The sequence below is a fragment of the Erithacus rubecula genome (assembly GCF_903797595.1).
Source record: "Erithacus rubecula genome assembly, chromosome: 1".
Lineage (NCBI taxonomy): Eukaryota > Metazoa > Chordata > Aves > Passeriformes > Muscicapidae > Erithacus > Erithacus rubecula.
In genome coordinates, this window is record NC_136658.1 from 27,923,361 (window position 1) to 27,941,154 (window position 17,794).

The window sequence follows — 17,794 nt, forward strand, 5'->3', positions numbered from 1 at the left end:
GTGAGGACTGTAGACGAATTATAAATGCACTGCCCAAAGAAAATCCATCCTTGGAGGAAATGATTAATGAATGTGCAAAGGTTGGGACTGCATCTCATAACATGGATATGTTAGCCAATTCTTTTGCAGCTGCAGTAAGGCTGAGTGCAGTGCTTCAATTGTGGACAGCAAGTCCACATGAAGGCAAACTGCACCAAGAAATCTGCCTCACAGAAGAAAGCTCAAGGGCAGTGTAATGTCAATTCACCCAGTGAGCGATGTGGAAAACCTGGACATGAGACAAAGGTATGCAAATCCAATTATCATATTAATGGTCAACTCCTTAAGGATCAGGGAAATAAGAAGCTGAGTGCAATGGAGCAACTCCTGAAGACAGAAGAACTTCCTTAACTCCCAGCACAAGCCTTTGTGACCAGCTCACAACAAGGACAAGAGGATTAGCCGGCCTGGATGTTTACACCTCCTCCACAGTAACCATAGACTCAGCAAAGGTGCATAGGGTCCCCACTGAGGCTCGAGGGCCCATAGGGAAAGGACTAAGTGCCCTTCTTTTAGAAAGATCTAGTGCTACATTACAAGGTCTTGCAAACTTTACTAAATTAATATTTGCCATGTTTACTTGTTTTTTTGCAGTTGCAGTGAAGATCCCATGCCAGTACTGCAAATATGGCTTGCAGTTTGTTAAACATGTTTTTACAGTTGCTGAAAAGGTGTCTTATCAATGCTGCAGATAGGGTCTAAAATTTCTTGAAAGTGTGTTGAAGTTCACAGTAGAATGCATGTTAATGTTACTCATACTCATCGCACTAGCATCATACTCAATCAGCAAAAGATATTTCATTGAGTAATTACAATTGCACAGTTCTCTAAAATACCTACCTCGTATCACTTTTGTTTACATTGTTCAAAATTTATTAAAGGCTTGTTTTAAAATACAATAGAAAATTTTGCCCCGTTTAAGGTGTCAACCCTGGCCAGGTTGAAATTTTAACTAAGCAAAAGGAAATGTTCACTTTAAAACCTTCTCAGTCTGTTTCAATTGTGGCCGGATTGAAATTTGACTGACAAGGAGAGAAAATTATAAAATCCAGATATTTCTGAGTTGAGAATGAAAATAAGTAATTTTGACTAATTGATTGAGCCTTGTAAAAGCTGAAAATTTTTCCTTTGGGATAAACATGAATAATCTTATCTGGAGAAGATTCTCCTAAGTTATCATTTAAATGAAAACTTCTCAACAACTTTAAATTTAAACACTAAAATTGGATTGTAACACATCAGCAACTATGATTCTCACCTAATTAAGACAATTCAAAAGTGCATGTTTTGTTCCTGTCATAATTACTAAAAACAAAGAAAGAGGGAGAAAGGAAAATGGAAATATTTGTGTTCTTAATTGAAACATTTTTAAGTTAATCCTTTTCTTGTTTTTAAATAAAACAAAGAAAAGGGAGTAAGGAATAAAGGAAATATGTATGTTCTTCGTTGTAATGGTTTTAAGTTAAATGGCCTTTTGTTTTTAAAATGTTAATAGTTTTGAACTCAATGGTTCATGTTTAATGTTGAATTGTAACTTTATAGTTACTAAGCAATTGAGCCTGTAACATGAATACCAGAAATTGTACGTACCTCACAGAGTATAGGACATTGAAACAACAGAGTCGCTTGTTTAAAAAGTATTCTGTTTACAAATTGCTTTGTGAAATTGGAATTTTGCACAGTACTGAAGCTAAATGTTTTATTAAGTTAAGTTATAATTCTGTTGTTGAGCAGTTAAATTTTGATATGTGTATCCAGAAGGTAACTAAATACCCAACCACTCCTGAACATAAGCATTGCAGCTTCAGGTACACAGAATCCATCACCATCTAAGAAAGACAAACTCATTAAGCCTCATTCAAATAAAATTTATGCTCTCAATGTCACCTTCCATGTAAAAGGATCCTTGCAGGTAAGATAACAGACAACAAGCTGCATATCTGCATTTTGAAAATTTTCTTCAAATTATAAAAAAGAAACTGAATTGTCACAATACAAGTTGGTCTTGTTGCTGGGCAACTGACTTCTCCATGTTGAGAGGGGCAGCCTGGTGGGACAAGTAGTCCTCCAGGGAACAGTGATTGGACAAGATTGGAAGCCAGACAGCGATTTGACCCAATGGGTTCCTGCCTGGGCTGCACAAGCTATTGGCCAGAGAGCTGATGCAGCCTAAACTTTGAACCAATCACAAGTGCTCCCTGAGGAACATTTAAGAAGAGTATTTAAGGTGCAGTTGAGAGCAATAAAGTGCTTTTTGTTGCATGGTCACAGAGTGCTTGTGTCTCTGTCTCAGCTCAGCACTGTGTGACTTCACAGAAATACAGTATTGCAAAGAACAAACCCAAAACACTGACAGAGTCAAAATAACAACCTGACATCCCATCAGTCAGGGTGTTGGTAGAAGTCTGATTAAATGGTGGCTGCAGTCCTCCTGGAGTGACAGATGTGGTTCACTTGAAGCAGTGCTCCTTTAGAAGGGTGCAGTTTTTCCCCAATAAAGGTCCAGTGATGATATGGAAAAGTCTAGTTTTCATCTGGAATCCAGTGGAAAAAAGACTGCTTTGGTGTTCCAAATCTCAGTTTTTATCTAGGTAGGAAAGGCTTAGCTTCTCCCCCTGGCTGGAGCATCTTATAATGGGGTGATGTAATTCTATAAGTCATACCGTAGGACTCAATGGTTCATTGAAAGACAATATCAGACTGGAGGAAGGCTGGGTTGTGGAAAAGATAAAGATGACGCCCATCCTGGTTTTAACAGATAGCCCATAATAATGCACTGTTGGTGAAAGGCCACAGCAACAAACCTAAGGATTTACTAGGAACGCAGTCACTCGAGAGTATGGATTAGGAGCTGGTGATGGTGTGCTTAACAGTCCAGATGAATATTTTTAGTAATCGTTTAATTTAGAAATATTTTGACTTCTGAGCAAAACAATCCTAATGGCTTCAGTGCCTGATAAGTTCATTGCTGCAGTGGAAAAATTCCCACAGGAGATGGGAATGGGAAATGCCTGACAGACCACCCCATTGCCAATAAAGGTGACTTTATCCCTACACTAAGATAAAGAATGAGAGGAGCGATGACTTTTGCGTTAGTTCAGAGGAGGGATTTGACCTGATGTGCAAGTGCTCACGATCCCCCTGTGGGGATCCGGAAGGGTCAGAGTCTTCCTTAATTAGCCATGAAAGCTCTGTTTGCTCAGAGACACTATTACTGCTTTAGCCTACCTGAGGAAGCAGGATAGGAAACCATTGGCTCCTGATCCTCTGGAAACCCTTCCATCAGACAAGTGTTGTCCAAGCTCTCAGCTCATGCAGACTGAGAGACTGAGAGCAAACTGCTCTGACAGCCTTGCTGCCACCACAGGCAGTTCTTACACAGCCAGCTTCTCCAAGAGATCTGCCTTATGCTCAGAGATTCAAATGATACATTAAAAGACACAGCAATGTTCTCAGACAGGTCAAGGCATCATAAGCAGGAATTTCTGACCTGTGCTTTGGGGAAGGGCATTTGCCTGATGGCAGAGGGACTAGAATATGGGTTTTGCACCTGACCAAAGGGAGTCACCTGAGCCTTTCATCCCAAGGGAATTATGAGACCCTGGAACTCACCAAGGCCGATGGTCACAAAGGCAGCTTTGATTGGAAGGGCAAAAATTAGAAGACCCAGATGTTCAGCCAAATGAATCATTAAAAAAAACTGTTACGGTCACAGACAAAGGACAAAGACTCTCTAAATAATTAAAGTTATAAAGTGGTATGTTTTTTCACTGGTGGGTGGCACAGGAATTGTCTCCAAAAGGTGTGATTGACCCAAACAACGTTCTTTGCTCTCTATTTATTTCCCAAGATTTTACTTACAATACATATGCATAATCCCACCTCCTCCCACCTTCATTCCATATTAAAAGGAGGCTATTAGTCATTCACACTTATGCAATTGCTCTCTTGAATTGGGTCAATGGTCTCGAAATAGTGGTCTCAAAAGATGAATTCAGGAGAGTCTTCATCAGGACTCAATGACCCTCTGGCAAAATCCAAGGCCCCCTGCCTCATGATTAATTGATATACAGTCCAGGTTCTGGTCATTGTTCTTACTTGTTTCAGGTTATTCTCATAAGGGCTCACTTGCACAACATTCTTCTATAAGCAAGCACATGACAGGAAACAATATAACAATTAGCTCTAGGTTAAGAGTCTAATAATCATTAACCAATCATTTGCCTACTTAACTTACATCCTGATCAATATAAATTGCTTCTAACCCTTAAGTAAAATCTTAACTCTGAAATAATCATTCACAGGAGAAGATTCTCGCTTCTGCTGGGGCTGAAAAACACAAAGCAAGTGATCATGTTCCTGCCCAGAGTTGGAGGCAGAATAACCCAGGTGTCTCTGTACCCCAAAACCCTGCTGGTCCCTTGTTCCAAGGACTGGGGAGTCCCACAGGTGCTGGAAGCAGGTCGGGCTGCCTGTCACTAGCAGTGCCTCAGAGCCACGGAGTACAGTAACACAGGGGCTGGCCTGAGACTGCTTTTTTATGTCCAAATCTCCTTTTGCCTCAACACATATTCCTTGTTGCCTTGCATTACTTGTATGCCACTGAACACTCTTGCTGGATCTCCCTCCTCTTCCTCTCTCTTTAGATCTTCTTTTTCTCACTATCTGGTCTTTGCTGTGAGACACCAGAGATGGAACTTATGATGAGAAGGGACTTGTGCTCAGCATGATGCAGAGAGCTTTTCCAGAGGAAATCTCAGAAGGATAGCACCCTTCAGCCCTGTTGTTCACAGACAACCCACTGAAGGGAATAGCAGGGCATGGTCTAGCTGGATTTCCACTCCCCCTGGCTCCAGGAAAATGTCATCCTACCAGCCTGGGCACTGCCCAGTTCCCTCATCTCTTGCCTTGCTCTTGTCCTGAGTCCCTTCTCCTGGAACGAGACTGGCCACTGTCCCATGTCCAGAATCCATCCCAGCCCTGTCTTTTCCCAACCCCTTTGACAGGAGGACAGAAAGGAAGGAAGGTTTGTGGCTTACCTGCAGTTCCAGGACTGACTCCAGGGGTCCCTGTTACCAGTGTGGCCACAAGCACAGCCTCCCTCCTGCACAGGGCACCTCCCACACTGCTGAGGGGCCTGAACAGGCTCTAATCTGATGTGATGAAACAGCCATATCCTGAGTGCATCCCACAACATGTGGAGATTGAGGAAGTTCCATCATGTTATAAATGGATATGTTCAATTTGTCCAATTAATCAAAACAACAGTGCTAAATTTAGCAGCAATTTATTAATAACAGCAATTGTATATAAATGAAAACAATCAAAGTATATCAGTTACATAAATTTAAGTAAATAGAAAATTTAGCAGTAACTAAATTCAGTATAACTGAGGTTTTGTTTGAATAAAGCATAAGCAAAATTGACTGTGGACACACCACCTGGGGGTATGGGTGGGGCCATCCCTCTCATCCCATAACAAATCAGTCAAGCTAAAAATCTCACTTATATCCTGTTTACTAATACATATTAATACAGAATCATCTAGAAAGCTCCTCCTAGTTTCTATTCCTAAAATTGTTATCACTATGTTGTACTGTGCATGCTTCACCAGTGGTCGGGAGTCTCCCCTCCTTTCAGGGGTCTCAATTCTGATGAAGGCTCCTGGTCTTCCTCAGTGTTCGTTGTTTGACCTTGCAGGTAGTGCAAGTGCATTAAGCTTAGGGCTTATAATTAAGCCTATGTTCCCTTAACAAGTCTTGTCCAAATGTCCAGTGCCTGGAATTATCCCAATTTGGCCCAAAAAATGGACAAAAGTTTTATTTCTAGATGCTGTTCTTGGATCTATACCCTTACTAACCTCACTCCCACCAAACCTCTGGAGGATTATTCTATCTGCTTTGTTTAACAATTTTCTTTATCCTTTTTGATTGAGAGCAATTAAACACAATTTTTTCTATTAATTAGAAGGCAACAATTTTGCTAATACTGTTCCAATTCAATTAGCAGGAATCACATATATAACAGTCATTATCTTGCCAGGACATTTCACACAATACTCATTGCATCACAAATTCATTGAGGCAAAGGACAACAAATGAAGGGAAGCATCACTGCAGCTCACGCAAACTCCCTTTGCAAAGCCTCAGGCAGTTTCACAGTTCATCCATGGCATTCCCTCTCTGCTGCCTGCTCTTTCCTGCTGAGGATCCATGTGTGTGAAAATACATACATGGACAGGTATATTTGGCATTTGCCAGCAAAGGGCTAAACACACTGAACACAGCCTGCAAAAGGGAACCAGAAATGACAGGAAAGCATATCTGTAACTCAGTCTGGGCAGTGTCCATGTGCACCCTGAGCCCAGAAATGCAGAGCACAACAGAGAACTTGCCAACGCTCTTTTGATTGAATTCCACTAGAAGAGAGGGTAGGGTTTGGGCAGGGGTGTTCCATATGCCCTCTGTTTAGGGGCTGGAGGCCATAAAGGATCACAGGATGGTGTCAGAATCCCTTTGCATGACAGGAAGTTTTCCTTGATTCTGACTACAAAACCTGCAGTCATACGTGGTGTTTATAGCAGTTGTCAAGGAGACCTGGATTAAGCTTCTGCAACTTGATATTGCTAAGGATGTCCCTAATGATGAAGTATCCCTAAAAGACCCTAATGTCCTTGGAATGCACTGAGAGGGGAACACAGCCTTTGGTCATATACCATCAGTTCATATACCATACAGATTCTTCCTGTGAACAGGAATGCATTGGTGCAGAGACACAGGAATAGGAAAGCTCATGGCAATAGCACAGGCATTTCAGCTGAAACATCAGAAGATCAGGACATAGAACTGCTTACAAGTGAGGAGAAGCCTGAGCTCTCTGTGGAAGACATCCACTGATTCTTTTCTTTTCTGCACAACAGACTGCTGGCATGACCAGAACCTAAATTTCTAAACATCTTTGTGTAACTTATGTTCACAAGAATTCTTCCCACATTAAAAACACGTTCACATGACTTGTGCAACATCCAGTCTTCCATCAGCCCCCCAAGAAAGTGCAGCTTCAAGAACACATCCCCTTTGTGGAAGCAGGGCTTCCCTGGTCTCACACAATTCCCACTGCACCTGTAGGGTTCAAGACCACCCACACCTCTTCCAGCAGCCTGGGAAGCACAGGTGAAAGCACAGGCTCACATCGTCACACTGCAGAATTGTGGGTCTGTGCCTGCTGCACCCCTCAGTGCCATGAGCAAGGTCACCCAGAGCACTGAGCTGCCAGGGAGCTTCTTACAGAGAGAGGTGGCCAAGCTGCAGAGCACCCTGAGCTCCATGGCCAATTCCTTCCTTCCAAATTCTCTCTCCTCTCTCTCTTACAAAGTTCTTTGTGCCACCTAAACTTTGTTACCACACTGTTTCTTCAGTGCCTCAGAAGCCTTTCCCTAATGCGCTGGTAACTGTTAGGCTGGTGATCATATTCTTCTTTAACAGCAGTGGTTTGTGGCAAATGACGCGTCAAATATTTGCATCTATTCAATACACACAGCTGTGTGCGTTCACACTCCTACTTCATCACTTGCTGCTGTCCAGACCCCTGGAAGAGGCCAGAGCCGTCTCAGACCCAAAGAGGCTGGGAAGAGCATGGTGGTCATGTTCCCACCACGGGAGGCATTAAGGGACATTTACACAAGTGGCATCAGGGAAGGAGTTCAGCATGAGATACACATCTGCACTGTGAAGCTGGAGAGGACGAGGACACCAGGAGAGGCAAAGCAGGACATTTGCAGCACTGCACTTCTCCAGTTCCTGATATCACCACCAGTCTCTACTGATAATTGCTTTCTCACTGCTACCTGTGACACTTCTTCACATCTGCTTCTGTTATCGACTGTGTCCTGTAGAATAAAGTAAAATCCCTACAAGTCTCAATACTATATCAGTGGAAATAGCCTTGTTGATAGGAATTTCTTGCACAAGAATGTAGTGATAGGACAAGGGGGAATGGCATTAAACTGACAGAGGGCAGGTTTTGATTAAATATTAGGAAGGAATACATGACTGTAAGGTGGTGAGGCACTGGAACCAGCAGCACATAGGATCTGTGGATGTCCCATCCCTGAAATGTTTAAGGCCTGGCAGGATGGGAATATGAACAACCTGGTCTAGTGGAAGGAGTCCTTGCCCACAACCTAAGGGGCCTGACACTAGACTATCCTAGAAAGACCCTTCCAACCCAAACCAGCCCATGATTTTCAAATGATACTCCTGCAGGATAGAGATGGAAAAGGAAAGAGAGATATGCAGAGAGACATGGCACAGAGGCTTTTTTCATTGGTGTGATATTGCATTTTTTCTCATCTAAATTTTCAGAATTTGTTCAGCAAGACCAGAACACCTAGGGGACATTCTATATATGACTCAAAAAAAAGCAAACAGCTCTTCTCAAGGAGACCAAGAACATTGAATCTCAGGACATCTGTCTTCCATTCCAGTGTCTTCCTCCTGGAGAAGTCCATCTCTTTTCAACCACGGGCTGCTGGACCCACTCAGAGAGAAGAGGAAACAAGAATAAACAACATGCTTCAATGAGCCTGAGCCTTCCTGTGTTCCCTGAGTCACCCCATGCAGTGGGGATGCTGGAAAAAAGCTCATTTAACTTCCACATACACATGGTCCCCCCACACAATGAAGAAGTGTAAGGATCCCCCACCCCTCCCAGCACAGCCAGCACTGTTCCCAGCTTTGCTCAGGACAGGGATGTGTCCATCACACAATTACTGCTGCAGCTACACAAATTCGAGAGTACTTCAAATGACACCCAGAGTCATTCCAGTTGTTGAGAGTTTTCTCAGTCCCTACGATTACAGTGCAGTTCTCACCACTTGGTTCTCCTTTTCGCCAGAACCTGCAAATGAGAAAGAATTGTTACTCCCCTGTGTCCACTATAAAGAACTTCTGGAAAATGCCACAGTGGAATGCAAAAATTGAAGGGAAGAGACAGAAATTTCCAATGATAATTTGTGGGCGGAAGCAGTGCCCTTGCTCCGAGACCATATCCCTCAGGCACCAGTGCCACATGGAAACCTGCCTCCTTCCTACAGCCTTCCAGCACAACAGGGCCCTGCTCCATCCTGCTGGGGGGAAACTAATCACCATCACTCATCCCAAGCACCTCACACCCAGCAGAGGCCCCTGTCAGCCTCCAGGGCAAGACACATCAAGGACAGTCCTGGTGCTCTCTTCCTTTGCCTCATCTCTTTCCCTGAATTTCAGCACAGGCCATTTTGTGCATGCAAGTGCAGTGTATGGAGGTCAGGCTGAGCTGGTCATCAGGGTGCTGTAGGGTTCTTGCTGCCAGCAATGTGAAGTTTTTTCTAGGCCTCCAGCATTGACTTCCATGTTATAGATAGTTAATTCATTCCCAATATCCAGCACAGATGAGCCATGGGAACCTGATGTCCTACACAGCCCAGTCCTGCTGTATCTTTGATGTCTCACAAGGAAGTGTGGGGACAACGCCCTCTCATACAGCAGCAGTTCTCCTCACATCCTTCCTACATTTTTTCCCTACCACTCTTCATCCAGATATACTCACGCTGCTGTCACATTATATGGAGTCTTGTCCATCCACTGCCACAGACCCTTCTTGTCCTTAAACAGACCAATGTAGAAATTCTCACTTTCTGGAGGTTGTTTTGTCTGCTTCGAGAGGAATTCCTGGCAATCAGAGAGAGATTGTCCATGAAGGGCAGAAGTGAGCACAGAAAGGCATCAGGAGACCCTGTGGGATGGGGCTGGTGGCAGAGGGGGGCTGGTGCTGCAGAGGTGCAGACTGGACATTCCCCGTCCCCTGCAGGACAAGGAGGGGCTCTGAGTCCCCTCCAGGGCCCAGCACTGTGTCTCTGCCTGCTGGCTCCCTCTCTCAGCCCTGTGCACCCACCTGCTCTGCCTTGCTGTTGATCACCACCAGCTGGGAGCCCATCCCAGTGCAGTTCTGCTCACTCTCAGTCCAGTTCATCATATCAACAGACAGGAAATAGCAGCTTCTTTGAAACCTTCTCCAGCCCTCTGGACAGCACATCCAGCCTCGGTCTGTGCAGGGAGAGGACAGAGAGATGAAGGCTACTAACAAGAGATGGTAAATGTAAAGATCCCATTTTTCCAGGAACAGTGCTCATGTCCAACTCAGTGACATTTTCTGACAGAAATTGGGTGAAAAACCAGGGATAGAACAGACATTTCTTCCCATTACTCTGGGATTTCACCAGTGAGCTTTGTACAACAAGAGCCACAGCAATCCTTGTAAGGGATATCAGGACTCAACAAAGTTCTTTCAGTGGTGTGGTTTGATTTGTCCTGGCACAGCCTCTCTGAGGCCTTTACCCCAAGGAAGAGGGGACATTGTGAGCACTGACCTGTGCCTTGTGGCACTGCTGAGTCGCACTTCCACTCTGAGAACTGCTGCTGCAGGGCTCTGGGCTGCTCACTGCTGTGCCAGAGGAGAACCACTGCAAAGGGAGAGGAAAGGCAGCAGGATTACCCCCTTCCTGCCAGCTCCTCTCACAGCACCTCTGGTTCCTTGACTTTCCTGCCACCATTTCCACAACAAGCATTGTCCCAGCTGTCACCTCTCCTGGCCCAAACATGTGGCATTACAGCTGCCATCCCAGCCAGAAAGCAACCCTCTTCCCAGTCAGACAGCAGAAGCATCCCTGGAAGCACATCCCACTGAGGACATGCCGCACACATGGCAGGATTGATCCCACCCAACCACAGCCACTCTGCCATGCACATTCCTACAGCCCAGCTGCATGTTTACAAAGCAGCTTCTCACTGTCACACTTTGTCTCTTCCTAAACTACACATCAACAGCCATTTGGAGGAGTCTCCCATCTGCTGGGCCTGTTCCAGCAGCAACACACAGTCCAGGTGCAGGTAATCCCATCCAGCTGGAGCTGCTGAAACCAGGAGGAGCACAAACTCCTAGGACTTCCTAACTCCACTTCCTGGGGAATAATGCGTTGTTGGTGATAAACCAAATCCACAGTCCCAAGGACTTACTAGGAAGGCAGACATTTATGAGTATGCATTAGGAACTGATCAGGGTTTGTTTAACAATCCAGATGCCTATTTTTATCAATCATCTAATATAGAAATATTTTGATTTACAAGCAGAACAATCCCAGTGGCTTCAGTGTCTGATGAGTGCATTGCTGGAATGGAATAACGCTCAGAGGAGATGAACAAGGCCAGTGCCTGACAGACCACCCCCCATTGTCATTTATGATGACCTTATTCCTAATCAAGGGGGATGAGAAAAATGTTGGCTTTTGGTTTATTTCACCTTAGAGAGTTGAGCGGTTGTGGAAATGTTCAACCCTTTAGAGATCAAAAAGGGGCAGCATCTTCCTTAGCAGGCCAAACCAGCATAACCCAAGTTTATACCTTAGTCCAAAATAGTGTAAGAAACTGAATGACTAACAAAAACATACCTGAACAAAGCAATGGGTCTGAAGTGGCTTTAATGCCCCTATTCTGTCTTGGTATTTGGGGACACTCAATGTCTTGATGTGGAGCACACTGCAGAGCTATGTTCAGTGTGGGCCCCTCCTAACAAAAAGGATATTGAAGTGTTGGAGCATATTTAGAGAAGGGTAGTGGACCTGGGGACAGATCTGGAGCACAAGTCCTGTGAAGAGAAGCTGAAAGACCTGGTGGTGTTTATCCTGAAGAAAAGGAGTCTCAGGGGTGACCTTGTCACTCTACAACACTCTGAAAGGCAGCTGTAGCCAGGTGGGGTTCAGCCCCTTCTCCCAAATAACAACTAACAGGATAAGAGGAAATAGTCTGAAGTTGTGCCAGGGAAGATTTGGTTTGTATAACAGGTTCTTCCCTGAAAGGTGGCCAAGCATTGGAACAGGGTGCTCAGACAAGCAGTGGAGTCACCATTCCATGTAGTGTTCAAAAGACAAGCAGATGTGGCACTTGGAGACATGGTTTATTGTGGGCTTGGCAGTGGTTGGTCAGCACTTTAACTACATGACCTGAGCTGTCTTTTCCAACATTAATCATTCTATGATTCCATGCCTGTATGACCAGCAATTGAAATCATGTTTGTATTGTAATCCATCTGTGATTGCACTGGCCACTCTCTGCCTACATGCAATTCGTGATGGTTTTTCATTCCAATGTTATATTGCTCTGCTAAACTAAAATCCTGTGTAGCATCATCTAATTTAGATAAGCAAACTTCACTAAAAATTAATCCTTCCATGTGTATCACAAGGTATCAGATATTAACATCCCAGCCTGAAACTCCCCAGCCATTTGGCTGAGTACTGTGAATGGTTATACATTTGGGAACAAAGCAATACAAACTTCTGGGACTCAGACACTAAGGGCTACAAAAGGAAAGGCAGTGATTTATTGTCATAAGATGCCTCTTCCAGAATCCATCGTGGTTATTGACAACTTGTGCAAACATGTCCTGAATTATCTTTCATAGAAAATGAGAATTACACAGTGATCATAATCCTCACAAACAGCATGTCCAGAAATAACATCTCATGAATTCTTTTGCAATCAACACTAAAAAGTAGTGATAATTAATTAACTGCACTGTGCAGTTAATCCTGGAGGTGACAGAACTGTGAGAACCCATCTTTTTCCACTAGGACACAAAGCATATCCAAACACCTTAAAGAGCCTAAGTGCAGATTCAGCTGCCTGTATACACACTTGTGCTTCTGTCTCCACTTGTTCCCATCTGCCAAATGTAACTGAGTTCTTTTTGTGAGAAATGAAGGTAGAGAATTTTCCACAGTTCCAAAAAGGCCATGCAAGATTGGAATGTGCAATCTGGGCACACTGACAAGGCCTCAAGGTAAACAGTGGGAGATTTGGGGGATGTATACACACATATACAAAGTCAGGGTGGGAAAACCTGAGACCATGCACAAAGCCCAGACTACCATGAACCATGGTTTCTCTACTTTTCTCCCAGCACCCCCCCCCCCCAGTCCTCTCCCTTGTAATCTCCTGCACATACTCACCCAGGAGGACGACAACAAGGGCAAAGCACACCAAGAGGAGCAGCAGTGAGATCAACCATGGCAGCCAGAGTGGGTATTTCTGGGGATGGTGCTCTGGCTTCTTTGTCTCAGGAGGTGCTGAAAGTGATGGAAACATATCAAATAAAACACTCCAGTCAGCTGTGGGTCTGTCAGTCCCACAGTCCACACACAAAGGATGGGAAAGCTCCTAAAAAAAAAAAAAAATTCTTATGTGGAAGTTAGAGGGTTTAGGAGAAGGGCAGACAGGGTCAGAACAGGGAATGTCTGTGGTTTCTGGAGAAAAGTCAAATTCATTGAGTGTGTTCCCAGCCCAGCCAGTGAGCCAACAGTGGTAATTGTTGGTGTTTGGGGGTGAACCCTTCACAGGACCTCAAAGTCTGCAGTGACACTGTGTCTTTCTAGATTGAGCCGAAATATGCTAAATGCAACATTACTCAAACCTTAATACTTATGAAATATAGGGAAGATTTCATGTTGACTTCTTTCCAGAAAACTTTTTTTGCCTCCTTCAGTCCCTTCTTAGCTTTTTGGATTCCCTGTGCAGAAGGTTAATGCAATCTGAATGAGGATAGGAGACAAAAAAATGTGCAAGGTTATGATGGCACATCATCACTGGGAGATTAAAAGATCTATTTTTTCCTTCCATCTTTGCTTTCCAAGTCAGAATTCAATGATTAGCACAAAACTAGGTTGTGCTAGGCTGGATATCTGAGAAGAACAGAGGTCTGTGTCCAGCAGCCTAAGTAAAGTACTCAGATTAAGATTGTCAGGACCTCTCTTTTGTCTAGAGGGATTTTGCCAGTACTGAGGAGGTTTGGGAGCAGGCAGGAGAATGGGTCATAGGGAAGGAGAAGCAAACACATGTTAGGGGATTGTGGCAGGTACACAAGCCAGGGCAAACAGGAGGGTAAACAGACAGCAGCACTCACTGCAGGACAGGAGTAAAGAAGTTTTGGGAGAGACTGCTATTAAAGGTAAGATTTAGACAGCATTCATGACTGTTCAGCATGAAGCCCCCAGGTCTGTCAGCAGCCAAGTGTGCCTGCCAGACATGCCTAGTAGAGCAAGACTGTCAGAAACCTGCTCTTTGTGGAAGCCTTCTGACTACTTCCCAAAGCCTTGGGAGACACTGCTACAGCAGGGTAAAAGGCATCATCTTTCATTATCAGAAGAGAAAATATCTGTGGACAGGCAAGGTCCAGGATTCTCTGGTCAAATCATGTTTTTCTAGCCACAGCTTTTTCCTTAGTGAAAACAGCCCCCCTCATGATCTGGGTCCAGCCACCTACTTCAGGAATAGCTCTAACCAGTCCAACCAATTTTTGATATGCAGCACATCCAGAGATTGTTCAGCCTGTGCCCAGTCAGACCTGAGCACCCCACACTCAGCCCCAGGTGGCACAGGGAGCACTGCATGCTGTGCATGCAGCAACACAACTCAAGTGCAGTAATCTGGTGCACACTTGGTGGGTTGAGCTCCCTGCAAAATGCTTTCCACAGCTGGTCTGTGCTCTGGAATGTGCCCAGCATGATCACAACACAACAGACATGATGCCTTTGGAATAATCATTTGGAAAACGATGGGGAACTTCCACCACCCTCACCTCACCACAGTGGAAATGCTAACTACATCCAGAACCATCTAATCTTGGTGCACTGAAAACAATGAGCTTTCAAGTCAGACGGGACTATGTACACCCTTTATTTCTGTGGCTCCTGCCTCAGAGCAGGCAAGGAATAACCTGGAGATGATGCCTGCTCATTTTAGGATTGCAATACTGAGGTAAAGCTGTAAATAGGCACCTAATACTTTTAGGCAGTAGCTATTATTCATTTCATTTTAAAAAAACTATTATTCATTGATTTATGCACACACACTTATACTGCCCTGGATCCTGCTCTGGCATACAGTCCTGTATGTCAGGAAGGAGCAGTGAGCCTTACACAGAGCATCTCTATGAGTTCCTACTTGTGCCCTAATGACTATGGAGTACACACTGACCAGAATGTGCCTTAAATTTGCATGCAGTCTAGTAAAACAACCACTTTACCACTGTAATTTCTAATAGGAAAAAGAATTGTTTGTTTGGTGTGTTAGATGTTTTTTAGGAGTGGAAGACATCAACAGCAGATTTGGATCTCCCTCCAGATCTTAAATCATTCTTCCTCTGTATATTTTAGGTTTTGGGTCTCTCTTCTCCAAGGACCCTTTCTCAATCAGCCATGGATGATGGGGTTATGTTTCTGCAGCCAGTACCACTCCTCATGAAGCTGCAGAGTACAACTGACTGCTCTACTCTAAGCAGGCATGTTGATTCTCCTACCCTCTCCACAAGCAGCAATCTACAGTCTCACTCAGAGGCAAGAGCAGCCAGGACTTGGGCTTATCTGCTGCTTTGGGAGCCCCTCCACCTTTGGGACAGATCAGATGGTTTGTAATAAACCACAGTCTCTACTCTTGATACTCAGCATGGTCCAAAAATTACTACTTCAGGACTACATAACATGTAGGGTATTGAAGGAGCCCAAACAGATTCTTTATGAATGCTCATTTCAATCCTACACTTTGTGCTCCTGGGTAGTCATTCTTGTTCATGTTGCAATTCCCATTCACCTTTCCTCTCAGAGATGTTCCTCAAGTCTTATTTCAAAACTCCTTCAGTCTCCTGAGCATTTAGCTCCCTTTTCTCACCAATCCATCAAGTTTAGGCAGGAACCAGAGTCACAGAGTCACAGAAGGAAAAATCTCCATTCCCTCTTCAGCCCCACTCCCTCCAGCTCCCTTTCTCACAAAGAGCCCATTCATTGCTTACCTTTGACCACTGGAGCTGATGATTCATTTTGAATTTCACCTCAGCATAGGTGATTTCTGATGCCATTTAATCACAGTGTGACCCTGTTCTTAGTTTTGCCACGTAAAAGGTGGTCCTTTTAGCTCCTTGTTTCCAGAGAGTGACACTAATAGGTTACTGAGCCTTCATCTTCTGTTCATTCACCCTCTGCCCATCAAAGAAGGCTGTGCTGAACACTGGAAGCACTGGCAATAACCTGAAAATTCCTGGGAGGTCAGAAATGCTCCAAAGAGATCTTCAGTTTCTTAGCCCAGGAAATCAGCCCTGACAACATGGAAGATTTTGAAACATAAATTAAAAATGAGAACCTAACAACTGAAGAGGAAGTTGCACTCCTCCTTCCCCATATCAGATTCTCAGCTGATAGGCCTTTTTTTTGAGACATTTATAGGGGGTTTTTTTCCTTGTTTTAACTTTCTTACTCAACTGTCTCCCCATATTTCATGCCTTTCTTTGTCAGCTAGTAATCTACCATTGCTCTGACATTGCCACTATCACAAATCCTATCCCAGTTTAACCTGCAGTCCAGCACCTAAAGCATTCTGCTGTACTTGTCCTTTGTGGTTAAGCTGCATTTGCTCCATCAAATGTTGCACCTATGTCTCATTCTTCAAAATCAGTCCCAGTTGGAAGCTAGCACTAGAACAAATCTCAGACTAGGAACTGTCCCTGTAGAAGTGAGACTGGGGACTTGCAGTGTTAGACAAAGCAATAAAAATAATCAGAAGGTTGATATATCAATGAAGAAACAGAAGGATCAGGCTGGGATCAGGAGAACGAGCAAAGAGGAATTAAAAAAAATATATCTTGATGGTTTGAGAGATTATTGGGAAGAGGACACACAGAAACTTTTCTAGTATAATATGATTCTCACCCTGTGGAAGTTCAGAGCAGTGCTTGCTTCAGGTTCTATTTCAGAGGCTGAAAAGGAATGGTTTACATTTTTCTGCTTCATCTCCAACACTGTTATTTATCTTCCAGTGAGATCACCAAGGTGGAGCACCATTACATTTCCTGTGTTTCTTTTGCTCCCTATCCTGGTTTTCAGGCTGTGTGCAGAAGGAGGCAAAGCATGGACTATTTCATTTATAAATGCAAAAACAGAGCCCAATGGGGAGGAAAAGTTAACAACAAGTGAAAGAGCAGAAACAGCCATGAAAACTTGAGAATGAACAAGCCAAGATTCCAGGAGACAAGCTGGCAAGACAGTGATCTGGGAACTAGAGAAATGATCTCCAAAACAGGGATTAAGTCCTTCGAAGACAGATGCATGCAAATACAGTGGAGAAGGAAATCACCATGAAAATAAATTCTGAGGGAGGTGGTTAAAATGCTGCTTTGCAGGGATGAGCTTCACCCCTATAGAACTTCCTAACACAGAAGACTTGTCCAGCAGTGGGTCTCCAGAGGATGCACATTGACTCTGAGTGTAGATATGTGACTTAGGGGGACAGAAGGAAATTGTGCTGTTGAACTCACAGCCAGAGCACTGGGCTTAGGCAGACCCAACTGGGAATGGGAGGAGGCAGAAGCAAAGAGAGAAATGGTGTAAAGATAAAGGTTAAGTAGGAGTTGTAAGGAAATGTGAGGCTCAGAACTAGGGAAAAAAGCATCAGAAGAGGGGAGAAGCATCTCACACCCAGAGGCTGGGAAGAGCATGCTGGTCATGTTCCCAACACAGGAGGCATTAAGGGACATTAATACAAGTGGCACCAGAGAAGGAGTTATTTCTGCATGAGATACACATCTACACTGTGAAGCTGGAGAGGACCAGGACACCAGGAGAGGGAAAGCAGGACATGTGCAGCACTGCACTTCTCCAGTTCCCTGATACCAC

General features: G+C 44.2%; 1 protein-coding gene across 1 annotated transcript; it reads right to left on the reverse strand.

Annotated features, from left to right (window-relative positions):
* Positions 1-7,140: 7,140 nt before the first annotated feature.
* Positions 7,141-13,220, reverse strand: LOC306807138 (C-type lectin domain family 4 member D-like; the record flags this gene model as incomplete). Its single annotated transcript, XM_079316438.1, has 6 exons — positions 7,141-7,198; positions 8,851-8,937; positions 9,628-9,749; positions 9,973-10,124; positions 10,448-10,540; positions 13,085-13,220. The coding sequence occupies 6 exons, from the start codon at positions 13,218-13,220 to the stop codon at positions 7,141-7,143; spliced, it is 648 nt and encodes a 215-aa protein (XP_079172564.1).
* Between the last annotated feature and the right edge of the window lie 4,574 nt (positions 13,221-17,794).